Source organism: Babylonia areolata, chromosome 28, assembly GCF_041734735.1.
Source record: "Babylonia areolata isolate BAREFJ2019XMU chromosome 28, ASM4173473v1, whole genome shotgun sequence".
Classification (NCBI taxonomy): Eukaryota; Metazoa; Mollusca; class Gastropoda; order Neogastropoda; family Buccinidae; genus Babylonia; species Babylonia areolata.
The window spans coordinates 21989920-22008009 of record NC_134903.1 but is presented as its reverse complement, the minus strand read 5'-3'; the positions used below and the strand labels follow the sequence as shown (position 1 = coordinate 22008009).

The 18090-nt window shown below is 43.4% G+C and overlaps 1 protein-coding gene across 1 annotated transcript; it reads left to right on the top strand.

Moving 5' to 3' along the window:
* Window positions 1-43: 43 nt before the first annotated feature.
* On the top strand, window positions 44-17326 carry LOC143301862 (adaptin ear-binding coat-associated protein 1-like). Its single transcript, XM_076616277.1, has 7 exons — window positions 44-137; window positions 2379-2476; window positions 3132-3236; window positions 5201-5282; window positions 8433-8541; window positions 10161-10546; window positions 15038-17326. The coding sequence occupies exons 1-7, from the start codon at window positions 46-48 to the stop codon at window positions 15090-15092; spliced, it is 927 nt and encodes a 308-aa protein (XP_076472392.1). The 5' UTR covers window positions 44-45; the 3' UTR covers window positions 15093-17326.
* The last annotated feature ends 764 nt before the right edge of the window (window positions 17327-18090 follow it).

Sequence of the window (18090 nt, the reverse complement as noted above, 5' to 3'; positions counted from 1 at the left end):
ATTTGTGTCAGTTCCAATCCCAACATTTATATTCCCAGCGCCAGCATGGCTGACAGTGCGTACGAATCCGTATTGTTGGTTAAAAGTGAAGTGTTTGTCTACAAAATTCCTCCTCGTCCGTCCAACAGAGGATACAGGTACGCATATACGCATGGTATTGTCTCACGATAAATACATTGTGAAAAAGTAGACGCTGTGTGGCGTTTTCTTTAAAGGTCCTTCTCCACGACAAACACTTGACACACATGGCCAACTCACTCGTGCTTCAAGCGTAACCATGTAAACTGTGACAAAATGAAGCTTTGTGTCGAACAGCTGATGTTGTTATGTTACAGAAGGCTTTAGCATGACGAGTGGATAGTTCTTTCTTTAGTTTTTTTAAGAGCACAGTCAGTCAATTGGAGAGGGGGAAGTTCTGGAACTAAATCACCGTGTGAAGTGGGTGTGACAAAAGAAGGGGCGTGTGGGCGTGGGCATTTTACATAGGGGTGGTACGGGGTGGAGGTGGATGGAACTGGGTAAAAAATGAATTTAAAGAGAGAGAAAGATGACAGCCATGATAAATGTAATCACTGAGGGCAGAAGCCAGAATCACTTTATGACATGGAACTGTCAAAAGATTTGTAGCTGTTTTAGTTAAAGTGAAACTTATTTTTCACCAAGAACAGGGAATGAGATTTTAGAAATGTAAAGATAAAGGTTCATAACTTCATACCGATAAATCCGTTATTGAAAATAAAACAATATTTAGACAACACCTTTCCTATTAGCCATATAGTAGCCATATATATGGATGATATTTCAACTTTGGGACAGTTGCATAGCTCAGTTCTATAGCTCAGCCTTTCTGTGTTTGATGTGTCTTTTCTGAAATGATACTTTGTGTGCTTTTTATTCGTATAGTATTTTAGTCTGTAACAGTTTTGATACTAATTTGCTTGGTTATGCAGGACTTTCAAGGAATTTTAATGAGTGTGTGTCGTGAATATTTTGACACAGTCTCACTTTCACAATTAAATGTCAGCATGTTTAGAATCAGTTCAAATGCTGATGTTTTGTTGTTTGATAAAACTGACCTTAAAAAAACTGTTGTTTGATAAAACTGGCATTTAAAAAAAAAAAAAATTATTTGGTGATTTAGACACAAAATGTAAATGAATCAAATGTCAACTTGACTGTTGCCTTTAAAAATTAATATTCACTGTATGACCCAAAGAGCAGCATGATGTGAAGAGTTTCAGATATTGCAGAGTGCAGCCATTTCCTTCCACCACCAAACTACGTCCCACTCCTTTTCCCCGCCTTACCACAGAAAATAAACAAACAGGGCCCTTCCTCTTGTCCAAAGAGTACATATAAACAAAAGTAAAGATTAAATGCTTTCATCGTCATTGTCGTAATCAATACCATTTCAGTAATGTATACTGTGTTCACAACAGTATGACGTCCACTACCAGTGATTTTGTCATCTACATCATCATATCATTATCACCCATTTCCCATGATCATCACCCTAACGATGATTACCACCGTTACAATTACCATCACCACCACCATCATCATCATCATCATCACCATTAACATTCATCATTTCCCGCCTTCACTGTTGTCATCATCAGCATTAATCATGATATACCATGATAACCACCACCACCATTATCATTATGATATAATAATATATGACCATGGTGCTGCTATGTTTTGATCAAACAATACCACAGGGTACTGTTGCCACCCCCATCATCACCATCAGCACTAACCATATACCATGATCACCACCACCACCATTATATGACCATGGTTTTGCTGTGTGTTGATCACCACCACCATTATACTATGAGTCTTTATGACCATGGTACTGTTGTTTGTTTGTCAATGGTACTGTTCCCACCACCATCATATATCATGATATTGATAACCACATGGTGATGCTTTGTGTGTTCATCAAACTACTACTACTACTACTTTGTTTGTGGGCTGCGAATCCCACGTTGACTTGCAGTTGCATGTACATGAGTGGGCTTTTATGTTTAGGGCCGTTTTTACCCCGCCATGTAGGCAGCCATACTCCGTTTTCAGGGGTGTGCATGCTGGGTATGTTCTCGTTTCCATAACTCACCAAACGCTAACATGGATTACAGGATCTTTAACGTGCGTACTTGATCTTCTGCTTGCATATACACACGAAGGGGGTTTGGGCACAACCTGGTCTGCACAGTGTTGACCTGAGAGATTGGAAAAAAAACCTCCACCCTTTACCCACCAGGCGCCGTTACTGAGATTAGAACCCAGGTCCCTCAGATTGAGAGTCCAATGTTTTAACCACTTGGCTATTGCGCCTGTCTGTCATCAAACAATTTACCACATGGTGTGGACAGGGCAGCAGAGTGGAAGTTGGACGCCCCAGACTGGACAGGACGACTGAGGGTGGTGTCCATCAACAAGGATCTCTTCATCAAACTGGAGAACAAGGATGGTACGTAGTGTTGTCGTTTTCATTGTTTATGTCATTGTTGTCGTTTTGCTTGTTGTTGTTGTTGTTGCAGTTCTTCTTCTCCTCTTCCTCCTTCCACTCCTCCTACTCCTACTCCTGCTTCTTGTCCTCTTCCTTCCCCTTCTTTTAAATTTTTTTTCTCCTTCTTCTCCTACTCTCCACCTCTTACTCCTACTCCTTCTCCTCTTCCTTCTCCTTCTACCTCTTCTTCTTTCTTGTTCTTTGTATTATCGTTCCTGTTCTTCTTGTTCTGCTCCGTCTTCTCTGTTTTTTATTTCTTCTTTTTCTTATTTTTCTTCTTCTTCTTTTTTTTCTCTCATTGTTTGTTGTTTTATTTGTTCAGTATTATCCTTTCTTTTTCAGTTTTCTTGGGCATGTCTGTGACCTAGTGAGTGTGGCTGTACAGTTGAGACAGTTTTTATCATGTTGATCATGTTACATGTATCTAATAGGTCTAGCACTGCATAGTTTGGTGCGATTTGGTTATTATTTTTTACATGTAGCAGCATCAAAATAGTGCTTGTGGTCAGCTGGGTTATGAACAGTATACTCTGATTTAAACTAAAGTGAAGTGTATATGCATTGTAATATACATGTGCCGAGTACAAGTCCTTGATTGCGTTCTTTGTCTTCACAGGTGAATTATTTGCACAATGCCCGGTGGAGTGCTACCCAAGTGTTGCTGTTGAACCTGTCATGGATTCCAGTCGATACTTTGTCATCAGGATTAAAGATGAAAGTGGTAAGGTTGGAGTGTGTCACAGTGAGAGAGAGAGAGAGAGAGAGAGTGTGTGTGTGTGTGTGTGTGCGTGCTTGTGTGTTTAGTTTCGTAAATCTACAATGCCTCTTCTTCTTGGTTTGTGAGCTGCGACTCCCTTACTCACTTGTGGATGCGAGTGGGCTTTCACGTGTATGGCCATTTTTACCTCCACCATATAGGCAATCTTACTCCATTTTCGGGGGGGTTATACCAGGTATGTTCCTGTTTCTGTAACCCTCTGAATGCTGACATGGATTACAGGATCTTTAATGTGTGTTTGATCTGCATGCATACACACACAAAGGGGGGTCAGCAGATGTGCAGACCTTGGAGATCGGAAAAATCTCCGCCATATACTCCCCAGGTTCTGTGACCAGGATGCAAAGCCAGGACCCTCAGACTGAAACACTGTAACCAGTCGGCTGTAGCACCTATTCCTGTTCAGTGCTGATTAGCAAGCAACATGGACTGACAGTTGAGTCAGAGCAAGTGTGCATTGTTATCGCTGGTAGTGGTACAGCTGAACAGCAGTCACCAGATACCCCCAACCAAGCAGCACTGAATCACACAGATATGCACATAAGTTTCAGCTAAATACAGAAAGCTGTATTATCAGTCATCAGTGGTTTCTCCACTGGAATGGAAATTCATTTACAGCTTAGTAAAGGACTGTGACTGTCAGACTGGGAGGGAAGATTGCACTGGCTCTTGGTGCTGCAGCCCTGGGGGGCTAGTTGGCCTTTGGGAACCATCCCAGCACTGACTGTCCTGAAGCCCTCTTGGCTGACAGAGTGGGGATGTAACGTGGGCAAGACACTCTCCACTATAATCAAATTCTATCCCAGATAGATGGGACAGCATTTGACTGATCTGCTGTTCTGGTGGTTCTAGTGGGGCATGACTGACTATTATGCATGTATCACTAAATGTGAAAAGCATGCATTGCTGACCTGTCTGAATATTTTGTAATTACCATGATACCAAACAAAATGGAAATGACATTTATTATTACACTCATTGATATCAAGTGAAGATCTGAGGACAAGTGTTGTTTAAGGTGGTGGTGATTGAGGTTCTGTCAGCTTGGTGTAACACCTGGGATGAAAGAAGATGAAGAATGCTAGAATGTGATGTATTTTTGTGTTTAATTGCATTGTTTTTACTGTTTGTTACAACAGATTTCACAGTGTAAAATTTCCACTGCTCTTCTTGGAAAGAGCATGTCGCCATTGTGCAATACCACTTTTGTTTTTCTTCTCCTGTCTGCAAGTGTATTTGCTTTCCTATCGAAGTGGATTTTTTTTGTTTCTACAGAACATTGCCAGGAAGAACCCTTTCCTTGCTGTGGGTTCTTTTATGTCCAGTAAGTGCATGCTGCACACAGGACCTTGGTTTTTCGTCTCATCCGAATGAAAGAAAGAAGAGAGTAAAAATCCTGGTTCGTGTGTATATATATGGGAAGCCCATGGACACAGGTGCATTACCACCAGGCAACTTCTCTGCTTCACTATACTTCCTACATTGTGTGCCACCACTACTCCTATATTGTGCGCCACCACTACTATATTGTGTGCCACCACTACTCCTATATTGTGCGCCACCACTACTATATTGTGTGCCACCACTACTCCTATATTGTGCACCACCACTCTTATATTGTGTGCCACCACCACTACTCCTATATTGTGTGCCACTACTCCTATATTGTGTGCTACCACTCCTATATTAATATATTGTGTGCCACCACCACTCCCCCTGTATTGTGTGCCACTACTCCTATATTGTGTACCACCACTACTATATTGTGTGAATGTCTGTGTACATGCATGTGCACATGATTGTGTGTGTGTATGTTTGTGCATACTTGTGTGTGTGTGTGTGTGTGTGTGTGTGAGTGTGTAAATTCATCACTACATGTGTGCTCATGTATGTGTTTTACACTACAGGGAGAAGTGCCTTCATTGGGATAGGGTTTGCCGACCGATCAGATTCCTTCGACCTCAACGTGTCTCTTCAGGACCACTTCAAGTGAGTCAAGACCAGCATGGGGTCTTACTTTTTTCTTTCTGGTGGTGGTGTTGGTGGGGGTTGGAGGGGTGGTTCTCTCTCTGTCCTGCTATATTTTAGTGTCTGTTGTATTTCTGGCTGCTTACCTGTTTTTGCAGCATTGCAGTTTAGAGTTATTCATGTGTGTGAATGACCGGTGTGAAAGTGCTTTGATTTGTCTCTGCACAAGATTCAGTACTACATAGATATATTAATTCTTCTTCTTCATCTTCATCTTCTTCTTCATCTTCATCTTCTTCTTCTTCCAGTGAATTTGTGTCTGTATATACCTAGAGCTGTGTGTGTGTGTTGTGTGTGTGTGTGTGTGTGTGTGTGTGTGTGTGTGTGTGTGTGTGTGTGCCTGTTGAATGTGTGTTCATGCATCTAAAATGTCTGACTGTATGTGTATTGCGTGTGTACACATTCATAGGAAGATAAGAATAACATCATTATTTCATAAAGGGAAGTTACGCAAGGAGTGACAAAACATAACGACTGAACGCTAAACTCGACGTTTTGAAGAAGAAGAGAGGAAAAGAAACTGTGTTCCTGTGAGTGCAGGTGGCTGAAACTAGAGGCTGCAGAGCAAAATGGATAAAACCCATTTGTGCTGAAATGTTAGACTTTAAATTGTAGTTTGTTTAACCCCTAGGCTGCCTGCATGACGAGATAACTCGTCATGGCAAGCTTGTATGCTTCGCTGCCTGCATGACGAGATAACTCGTCATCGAAATATTCTGACTTTTCCCTGGTTTGCATTCACTTCATTGGCAAAAATAGTGGTAGCTTTAGCCTGGGGAATCTCTCTAGATTCTATTCATAGCTAGAAACCCCATCTACGTCATGAAGCAGTCCTTTATTTGAACGTTTTGGTTGGGTCACTGTCCAAGTGTTTGCCTGACTTCTCTCCTCGCTCGCTCAACAAAATGTCGGACTGACGCCGTGCTCAAGACATGCGATCGTGACGAACTAAATCAACCAAGATTTCTTTCTTTAGCTGATGCTCAGAAGGAATTGAAGCGTAAATTCGAAGAAGATAGTGATGAACATTTATAGGACGATCTGATAGAAAATAAAGGGAGTAATCAAGAGAGTGGCCAAGATGTGACTGTCAGTGAGTGATACCGGCTGTACAGATGTTAGCAGACGACAGATGACCGAATTAGCAGCAGAGCGATATTCTTGGCACGCAGCCAACGCGGTCTGATGACAACTGAATCAAGTGACCGTGTGAGAGGGGTGAGGAGGAAGGGGGTGCAGACTGAGGGGGCGTGGCCTCACATCCATCGTATCACTTGGAGAAGTCACAATGTATTGTGTATCTATCTCTTAAAAAAATATATATATATATTGTGGTTGTTCTAGTATGATTTTGTGTTTGCAGATATCCATTTGTCCAGAAAATATGATGTTTTTGTGCAAATTACCTGACTAATGTTTGTAATGAACAAGTTGAAAATGTGACAAAAAACAAAACACTGATTTCAAAACAACAGCATGTCACTAAAAATATATAAAATGGGAAAACAGCATGTGTTTTGTATTCTTTATTCATTTACCTTTCAGAAAATATATACTTTTATGGGTCTTTCTCCAATAACAAAGAGCACAGAATTTTTTGAAAATTTATACCCGTTTTTTGTGGAAAAAACCCTGGCAAATAGATTTCACTTAAATCTTATTTTCCTGGCAGCGAAAGGGTTAATGAAAAGTACCTGGAAAGTGTTGTACCCCATGTTCAGACTCTCCAGAAGTATGCATGATAGAAGATAATGCAGCTGTTTTTCTTCTTCTTTGTTCATGGGCTGCAACTCCCACATTGTATGTACACAAGTGGGCTTTTACATGTATGACCGTTTTTACCCTGCCATGTAGGCAGCCATACTCCGTTTTTAGGGGTAACTGTTCTGAACGCTAACACTCTGATCTTTTTTTGACTTTAGGCAGATACTATCAGTGGCCTGCTCCATGATGCAGGTGATGATTTCTTGAGGTCAAATATTCTGCATGTATCAAAGCCATCCTCAGTTTCTTGACCATTTTTACTCCGCCATGTAGGCAACCATGCATCGTTTTCAGGGGTGCATCCTCAGTTTGAATTGAGGAGACAGGTGGGAAAGTAAAAAGCTGAATTGGCGCTGTGTTCTGCCACAGTTCACAATGTGCAAGCGACAGTGCCATTTTGTGAACATTCCTGACTTGCTATAAGTTTTTTGTTTTGTTTTTTGTTTGGTTGGTTTTTTCACAATCTTTGTCTCATCATTATGGAACTACAGAGCAATGAAAATAACAATTATGAATTGTTTATATTTTTCAGAGCTTGAAACTGCAGTCTCATTTGTTTTGTTGGAGAATAAGAGAAATTTACGAAAGTTCTTTTAGCATGGCATGTTTTATGAAAACAGTGAACGACTGGCCGCCACATTGATAGGTCATTTCAAAATTGTAAGCTTCAATGACTGATGACCAACACAAAACCTAAACCCAGATATGTATATTGGTCATTTCAAAGTAGTATGCTTTAATGTCCAACGACTGACACAAAACCTAAACCCAGGTATTTGTATTTTGTATTTCTCTTTTTTGTCACAACAGATTTCTCTATGTGAAATTCAGGCTGCTCTCCCCAGGGAGAGCGCATCTTTTCACTACAGCACCACCCATTTTTTGGTATTTTTTCCTGCGTGCAGTTTTATTTGTTTTTCCTATCGAAGTGGATTTTTCTACAGAATTTTGCCAGGAAGAACCCTTTTGTTGCCGTGGGTTCTTTAACGTGCGCTAAGTGCATGCTGCACACGGGGCCTCAGTTTATCGTCTCATCCAAATGACTAGTGTCCAGACCACCACTCAAGGTCTAGTGGAGGGGGAGAAAATATCGGCGGCTGAGGTGTGATTTGAACCAGCGCGCTCAGATTCTCTCTCTTCCTAGGCGGACGCGTTACCTCTAGGCCATCATATGTATGTATGCCTTTGTGTTTTTATGTGTGTGTGTTTGTTTTTAGTGTTTGCATGGAAATGAGTATATTTGTGTCTCTGTGTGTGTGTGTGTTTATGTGTGTGTGTTTGTTTTTAGTGTTTGCATGGATTTAAGTATGTGTGTGTGTGTGTGTGTGTGTGTGTGTGTGCATGCAGGTGGCTGAAGCAGGAGAAGGATGCAGAGAAAGCGACCCAGGAGCTGTTGCAGGGGCCGTCACTGGACCTGGGCTTCAAGGCTGGACAGACCATCCACCTCAACATTGGGGTCAGCTCCGTTCTGTTACCTTTCAGTTTCAGTGCCAGTCTCTGAAGGAGGCGTCACTGCGTTCAGACAAATCCATTTACACGACACCACGTCTGCTTGGCAGATGCCCAACAGTATAACCCAGCACGCTTGACACTGACAGGCCTTGAGTGCATTCATGTATATTTTGTATACCTATCAGAGTGAATTTTTAAATTACAAAATTTTGCCAGAGGACGACACTTTTGTTGCCATGGGATCTTTTTCAGTGTGCCAGGTCCATGCTGCTCATGGAACCTCAGTTCATTGTCTCTTCTGAATGACTAGACGCTCAGTTTGGTTTTCCAGTCAGATTTGGGAGAAAGGGCAAGAGAAGGAGTTGAACCGACACCCTCACGGACACCGTGTGAGTTGAACCGACACCCTCACAGACACTGTGTGAGTTGAACCCACACCCTCACGGTCACTGTGTGAGTTGAACCCACACCCTCACGGACACTGTGTGAGTTGAACCCACACCCTCACGGACACTGTGTGAGTTGAACCCACACCCTCACGGACACTGTGTGGACAGAAAAACCTCTGAACCATTCTGCCACCTTCCTTGTCTGTTGGGTTAGCACTTCTACACAGTGTGACTGCTGCAGGGAACACTATGTCCGTTAAATAACTGTGATTACATTGGCCATCAGCTCATGGGAAGGAGTTTAGCCCCTTAACTCTCTCCATACGAATGGCGAAAGAGACAACGTTAACAGCGTTTCACCCCAATTACCATCATCAAGATATTGCATGCGGAAGGCTCTTATACTGAAGAGGTGAATGTTGACAAAGAATACCACAATTCTGACGACGGAAGCTAAAGGTTGGGTCATTCAGACACCCACTGGACATCCGAGGGGTCTGTGTAGAGGAGAAGAGAGGACTGGCCGTACTGAGTGAGTTAACAGTTGAATCTTGGTGAAATGAGATCAGCGTGGCCAGTCTGAAGTGCGGTTGCAGCATTTTACATGTAACACCATTTAGGCAGCCATACTCTGTTTTCGGGGGTGTGCATTCTGGTTTTCCATAACCCACCAAAGGCTGACATGGATTACAGGATCTTCAACGTGTGTATTTGATCTTCTGCGTGCATATACACATGAAGGGGGTTCAGGCACTTGCAGGTCTGCACATATGTTGACCAGAGAGGTCGGAAAAATCTCCACCCTTTACCCACCAGGTGCCATTACTGAGATTCGAACCTGGGACCCTCAGATTGAAAGTCCAACGCTTTAACCACTTGGCTATTATGCCAGTGAGCAGCACTGTATTTCCAAGTCACAAAATTGCTTGTTTGATTTCAGCTGTTTGTGCGTTTATTGGTGGTGCTTGTCAGTATCAGTATCAGTAGCTGAGGTGGCATCACTGTGTTTGGTCAAATCCATATACGCCTCACCACATCTGCCAAGCAGATGCCTGACCAGCAGCGTAACCCAACACGCTTAGTCAGGCCTTGAGAAAAAAAAAGGAAAAAAAGAGAGAAAATTATGATAATAATATTGATAACAATAATAATGAAAATAAAAAGACAATAATGGTGCTTAATTAAAGCGGTGCAGTATATGTTGTTGCTGATTTGTGTTCTTCTCTCCTTGCAGACCAAGAGAAGCGACGCCCCCCCCTCCAAGTCCAGACCCAAACCTCGCGCCATGGGGGGACCTCTGCTGCCCCCGCCCCCGGCCAGCAGCGGAGGGGGCCCCATGAAGATCCCTCCGCCCTCTGGTGGGGGGTTGATCCCCCCTCCCTCCACCGGCCCCGGCTTTGTGCCCGCTCCCCCTGCCCCCTCCTCCTCCTCTTCTAACCCACCTGCCCCCACTGCTGCTGGTGGCGGTTCTTCCAACGTAGATCTGTTGCTGGACCTGGGGGGAGGCAGTGACTGGTCCAGCTCTGCCCCCGCTCCTCCTCTGGCGCCGGTTACCTCCCTGGATCAGAGCGGCGGGGACGTGTGGGGCGACTTCACCAGTGCCAGTAGTGGTAGTAACAGGTATGTGTGTGTGTGTGTGTGTGTGTGTGTGTGTGTGTGTGTGATTTTGGTTTTGAAGTGATGATGATGTTGATAATGATGATGGTAATAATGATGATGATAATAGGAATGATAGTAATGATAATAACGAATAATAATGATTACAGTAGTTATGAAAATGATAACAGTGGTAATGATGATGATGATAATTATGAAAAAAAATAATGATAATAGTTATAAATGACTATTATGATGATGATAATGATAATAATAAGAAGAATGAAAATAATAATAATAATAGTTAGTATTATAGTAGCTTAATGATAATAATGTAGTAGCTGCAACGAACACTTAATCAGTGGTTTTCTCAAATAGAGCTCAGGGCTCTTCACATGCATGCACAAGACTCATTAACTATGAATGTCAATAATAAGTAACAAAATGATAAAATAAATTAATTCACACACTCCATACAAACGGACATCATACCACTCGTCTAAGTCTAGTCAAATTTATTATCTCAGAAAAACTCATTTGCGCGCACACACACACACACACACACACACACGCACACAGCACAGCACAGCACAGCACAGCACAGCACACACCACCACACCACACACTACACCACATACCATACCACACACCACAACACACACCACAACATACACACCACACCTCACACCAAACCACACCACACCACACACCGCACCACACTCTACACCACACCCTACACCACACCACATTCCACACCATACACCACACCACAACACAACACACTACACACAACACCACACAACACACCACAACACACACCACACACACCACACACAACACCACACCACACCACACACCACACTACACCACACCCCATACCATATACCTCAACACCACATCACACCACACACCACACCACAACACAACACAACACACACCACAACACACAACACACCACACCACACCACAACACACCACACCACAACACACCACAACACAACACACCACAACACAACACACAACAGACACACACACACACCACACCACATGCCACACACCACACCACACCATACCACACCACACACCACATCACACAACACAACACAACACACCACCCCACCCCACCCCACCCCACCCCACCCCACCCAACACAACACAACACAACACAACACAACACAACACACACACAACACACACACACACACACACCACAACACAATCTCTCTCTCTCTCTCTCTTTCTCTCTCTCTCTCGCGCTCGCTCTCTCTAACCACTCAGCTATTGCGCCAGTCAGATGGAACTCAAAAGAATACAATTATTAGAAGAAGGGAGATTTTGAGATGGGGAGTACTGACGAAGAATATCAGAGAGCTGTTCAGGGCCAGTGTCAGTGAGAGATGAGAAGATGATGAAGGAAAGTGTGGTGGGGATTTCACCAGCACTGGCAGTGACTGGTGTGTGGGGTGTTTTAACTCACTCTGGACGAATAGTTCTCTCCCTTGCTTTTCCAAACAGATGACCCATTTGTTAGGGTTAGGAAACAAATCACAAAAAATACAAAACATAAAGTAACTGAATGAAACTCACTGTACTTGACCCACTGACCCCTCTCCTCACGCTGTGTGAACGCCCATCCCCCCCCCCCCCCCCCCCAGCCCCTTCTTCACTGGTCTCAGAAGCTGAGTCATTATCAGTACCTTCTTGCTGGTTGCTTTCTTCACTGCAGATACTTAATTCACCGTTTTCATCATCCTCGTCGATGTCGAAACCTTCAGTTTGAAGCATTTCAGTGACTTCAGCAGTGGTAAAAGCCACTGTCATGATCTAGTTTGCTCCAAAAATTTCCACTTGTATCGCCTGTGACGCCATTTTTAGTATGTATGCAGATTAGCATGTCATGTGGGGTCCTGAACTCGCTGGCTGGCTGTGGAGTGTGTTGTTATGGAATCTCATGAAGAAACTTTCCATTCGACCCTTGACACATTCACAGTGCCCGGTGTAGATGCGATTGTTATGCTACCCCATGAGGAAAAAGTGGAAAAAATTTTAATTGTCGAAACCGCTATAGCATTCCGTTGTCCGGAACGCTACCTTACGGCAGGAACGCTATAGCGTTCCATTGTCCGCAGTGAGTTAAAAGTGTGGTACGGCTGCATTAGTCACAAGGTTAGGGCATTGGACTTTTCATTCTGATGGTTTGGGGTTAAGGATGGCGATTTTTCCCAACTCCCAGTTGAAAATATGTTGCCAGACCTGCTGGTAGTGGAACCCCCTTTATGTGTATAAGCAAGCTGAAGATCAAACGTGCATGTTAGAGATTCTGTAATCCTTGTCAGCTGCAGCATTTGGTGGACAATGGAAACAAGAACATGCCAAACAGCTACACACCACACACCACAAAGAGAGTATGGCTGCTGAAGTGGCTGGGTGAAAATGGTCATGCATGTAAAAGCACATTCCTACATAGAAGTGAAAATGACAGTTGCTGCTCACATGGCAGAAGAAAAATGTATGGGGGATGTTTTTGCATTACAGTGACAGACAGTAGTATGGGCTGTATGTGTGTGTGTGTGTGTGTGTGTGTGTGTGTGTGTGTGTGTGTGTGTGTGTGTGTGTGTGTGTGTGTGTGTGTGTGTGTGTGTGTGTGTGTGTGTGTCAGTCCAGTCTTTACCACACCACTGACAGCAGAGTGGTGCGTGTGTGTGTGTGTGTGTGTGTGTGTGTGTGTGTGTGAGAATTCAGTCTTACCACACCACTGAAAGCAGAATGTTGTGTGTGTGTGTGTGTGTGTGTGTGTGTGTGTGTGTGTGTGTGTGTGTGTGTGTGTGTGTGTGTGTGAGAATTCAGTCTTACCACACCACTGAAAGCAGAATGTTGTGTGTGTGTGTGTGTGTGTGTGTGTGTGTGTGTGTGAGAATTTAGTCTTACCACACCACTGACAGCAGAATGGTGTGTGTGTGTGTGTGTGTGTGTGTGTGTGTATGTGTGTGTGTGTTTGTGAGAGAATTCAGTCTTACCACATCACTTACAGCAGAATGTTGTGTTTGTGTCTGTGTGTGTGTCTCAGTGTAGTCTTACCACATCACGAACAGCAGAATGTTGTCTGTGTGTGTGTCTCAGTGTAGTCTTACCACATCACGAACAGCAGAATGTTGTCTGTGTGTGTGTGTCAGTGTAGTCTTACCACATCACTTAAGCAGAATGTTGTGCGTTTGTCTGTGTGTCTGTATGTGTGTCTCAGTGTAGTCTTACCACATCATGAACAGCAGAATGTTTGTGTGTGTGTTTGTGTGTCTCAGTGTAGTCTTACCACATCACTTACAGCAGAATGTTGTCTGTGTGTGTGTCTCAGTGTAGTCTTACCACATCACTTACAGCAGAATGATGTGCGTTTGTCTGTGTGTCTGTATGTGTGTCTCAGTGTAGTCTTACCACATCACTTACAGCAGAATGTTTGTGTGTGTCTATGTGTGTGTCTCAGTGTAGTCTTACCACATCATGAACAGCAGAATGTTTGTGTGTGTGTTTGTGTGTCTCAGTGTAGTCTTACCACATCACTTACAGCAGAATGTTGTCTGTGTGTCTGTGTGTGTGTCTCAGTGTAGTCTTACCACATCATGTAAGCAGAATGTTGTGTGTCTGTGTGTGTGTCTCAGTGTAGTCTTACCACATCACTTACAGCAGAATGTTTGTGTGTGTCTCAGTGTAGTCTTACCACATCACTTACAGCAGAATGTTTGTGTGTGTGTTTGTGTGTCTCAGTGTAGTCTTACCACATCACTTACAGCAGAATGTTGTCTGTGTGTCTGTGTGTGTGTCTCAGTGTAGTCTTACCACATCACTTACAGCAGAATGTTGTCTGTGTTTGTGTGTCTCAGTGTAGTCTTACCACATCACTTACAGCAGAATGTTGTCTGTGTGTCTGTGTGTGTGTCTCAGTGTAGTCTTACCACATCACTTACAGCAGAATGTTGTCTGTGTGTGTGTCTCAGTGTAGTCTTACCACATCACTTACAGCAGAATGTTGTCTGTGTGTTTGTGTGTCTCAGTGTAGTCTTACCACATCACTTACAGCAGAATGTTGTGTGTGTTTGTGTGTGTGTCTCAGTGTAGTCTTACCACATCACGTAAGCAGAATGTTGTGTGTCTGTGTGTGTGTCTCAGTGTAGTCTTACCACATCACTTACAGCAGAATGTTTGTGTGTGTCTGTGTGTGTGTCTCAGTGTAGTCTTACCACATCACGTACAGCAGAATGTTGTGTGTCTGTGTGTGTGTCTCAGTGTAGTCTTACCACATCACTTACAGCAGAATGTTGTGTGTGTGTCTGTGTGTGTGTCTCAGTGTAGTCTTACCACATCACGTAAGCAGAATGTTTGTGTGTGTCTGTGTGTCTGTATGTGTGTCTCAGTGTAGTCTTACCACATCATGTACAGCAGAATGTTGTGTGTCTGTGTGTGTGTCTCAGTGTAGTCTTACCACATCACTGACAGCAGAATGTTGTGTGTGTGTTTCAGCAGTACACAGGCAGCTTCGGCCAACAGCGGGGGCACAAACTGGGTCCAGTTTTGATGATGGGAGAGCGACGCAGTGTGAACGACCTGGATTACCTGTGTGAATGACGTAGACCTGTGTGAATGATGTGTACCTGTGTGTGAATGATGGATGTCTATTTCCTTTGGATCTTGCATTTCTTGTGTGAGTGAGTGGGGGGCTGTTATGTAATTCTGCTCAATGTTTCTTTTGTTGTTGTTGTTGTTGTTGTTTTTTTACACTCATTTCTGATTCTGAACAGCTGAAATATGGTGATGGATTTTATGAAAGTTTTGTTTATCAGAACTTCTGTATATGTGTGTGTTTTGCCTTTGAGATGAAAGTATGCAAATGGACGTACATATTTGCCTTTGGATCTGTATGTGTGTTCATATAACTATGAGATCCTCTGTATGTGTATATATGCATATGTGTCAGTGAGAACAGATGTGAATGTCTTACTTTTACTTACTTATTCCTCTTGATTCCGTGGGGAACATAGGGCCGCAACAACACTCCTCCAACGCACCCGGCTCTGGCTGGTCCTCTTCAGTTCGGCCCACGTCATTCCGGCCGCCCTTGTCTCTGCCTCAATGCTTCTCCGCCAGGTCTGCTTCGGACAGCCAATTTTCCTTTTCCCCTGTGGGTTCCAATCAAGACCCTGTCTTGTGATGTTTGTTGCAGGCTTGCGTAGTGTATGGCCTATCCATCCCCATTTCCGTTTCTTGATTTCCGTCTCCAGTGGGGCCTGTTTTGTCATGTTCCAAAGTTCTTCATTGGAGACAACCTCGCCATCTGATGTTCAGGATGTTTCTTAGACATCTGTTGGTGAATGTCTGAAGCTTGTGGGTGCTGGTCTTTGTCACTCTCCACGTCTCTGAGAATGTGAATGTCGACATGCACTTATAGCATCACACACACACACACTCCCACACACACACACACTCCCACACACACACACACACACACAGATGAATAGAAAGATGTAGATGCATGCTGAAGTGTATTTGAGAAAGTGGATAGGAAGGCATCCGTCAGTTTTGGAAGACTGGATTTGCACCCTGGGTGGTGACTGGTTGCAGTACACTTTTGTTTTATCACAACAGATTTCTCTGAGTGAAATTTGGGCTGCTCTCCCCAGGGAGAGTGCGTTGTTACACTGGAGCGCCACCCATTTTTTTGTTTGTATTTTTTCCTGCGTGCAATTTTATTTGTTTTCCTGTCGAAATGGATTTTTCTACAGAATTTGCCATGGACAACTTTTTTGTTGCAGTGGGTTCTTTTACGTGTGCTAAGTGCATGCTGCACATGGGACCTTGGTTTATTGTCTCATCCGAATGACTAGCGTCCAGACCACCACTCAAGGTCTAGTGGAAGGGGAGAAAATACTGGCGACTATGGGAATTGAACCGGTGCACTCAGATTCTCTTGAGTCCTTCGCACATGTTGTGGACAGGTGAATTCTGACATGGGTCTGTCAGTCTGACTTTGGACCGTTTTTCTTGTGTATCTTTCAAGCATGCTTACTGTTACTGATGTCCCGGAAATATGGATATTTGCTGCATGTCCCAGAAAGTAAAAAAATTCAACCATTACATTTTTTCCGAAGTATCTAGTGGATACAAGTGCACCCTTGGATTGCCAAAGACACGTCGTTAAGATTCATGGAAAATGCTGGCAAATATTATTGAAGCCACTTCATGAAAAGCCGGAACTGTCCGAACAATACCGAAGCCATTTTGTGAAAGTCTGCTCGATTTCCATGACCGGAGAAGTAACTTCGGCAAGACCAATGCGCATGCGGGTAAGCACTGACTGTGTATGTTTGCTGAGATGTTCCAGAAAATAATACCCTGTTCCTGATTCTAATGTGTGTTGTTCCTGAAAAGCAAATTAAAGGGGTAGGCGTGCCTGATCTTTACCTCAGAATGCTGGGCAAGTGTTTCTTCTAACCTGGAGAGGCCTTTCTGCCTGCATTGCCTCCGTTTGGAGAATATACACCGGTATGTTGACGCTTGCTTTGTGGGATGGTTGAAGTAAGTTGTCAGCTTCATTGTGTCTTTGAAATTGATCTGAAATTTTGTAGATCACAATTTTTGTGTCGGTGTGTGTGTTCCTGAGCCCGATGAATGGTTATTAATTTTGGTTTAAATCTCAGTTTTGTGGTCCCATGATTTTTGTTTCATCATACGTTTTCTTCTGGATATTTTAATTGGGGTGAAAGGAAAAATGTTTAAAGAGGAGCAAGTAATTTGAATTTCTTTATCCTGTAGTTTTGGGGTCTTTTATTTTAATTTTATCTGATATGGGATCAAGGATTTTATTTTGATCGCTTGTTGTTGTTGTTGAAGTAGTGGACATAGCTCATGAACTACCAACCTCAGTCAGTGAATGAATGTCCTCTTGAAGAGAACATGATTGTAGACCTGGATGATATGTTTCACTGATGACACTGGTTGGGTTTTGTGTGGGGTGGGTGGAGAAGGGGGGTGACAGTTTGTGTATGTGTGTGTGCATGTGTGAGTGTGTGGCATCTTTTTTTTTTCTTTCCAGAGACAGGGTGAAATTACAAGGGTCCTACTATCACATTCAGTTATCAAACACATACAATACCATGACCCACTGGTACAGACTCTGGCAGGGGGAGTCTGTTTCCCTGTCCTGTGCAAACTACTACCCATGCTGGAGAAGGGAGAAAATGAAAGTAGTTGGCACTAGTTACCCCCCTCACCCCCACACCCCCAGTGTATTACCTCCCCTGTGCATGCTTGTAGAGCATCAGGGTCTGTGTCTGAAACGTGCACTTCTTCCGTCTGTCTTCCAGTTTTCCGCTTTTGTTACGGAAGTGTATGGAGTATGTCTAACCGGCGTGTCTGTGAGCTGCGTTTTGAAGTTTGAGTGGATGTTACATCAGCACTGTTGTGTAGTAAGTAGTAAGCAAGCGTATGGCATATGGTGTTTGGCTGGGAAACGTGTTGGCAAACTTTTATGAGAAAGGGACAGAACATTCTTCTTTTTGTTGTTGTTTTTGTCTTAT

What these genes read in the sequence shown, in the direction of transcription:
- LOC143301862 (XM_076616277.1), top strand. Translation starts at nt 46, where the DNA reads ATGGCTGACAGTGCGTACGAATCCGTATTGTTGGTTAAAAGTGAAGTG. An exon ending in CAAACTGGAGAACAAGGATG is followed by an intron (nt 2,477 to 3,131) that starts GTACGTAGTGTT and finishes TTGTCTTCACAG; the next exon opens with GTGAATTATTTGCACAATGC. An exon ending in TCTCTTCAGGACCACTTCAA is followed by an intron (nt 5,283 to 8,432) that starts GTGAGTCAAGAC and finishes GTGTGCATGCAG; the next exon opens with GTGGCTGAAGCAGGAGAAGG.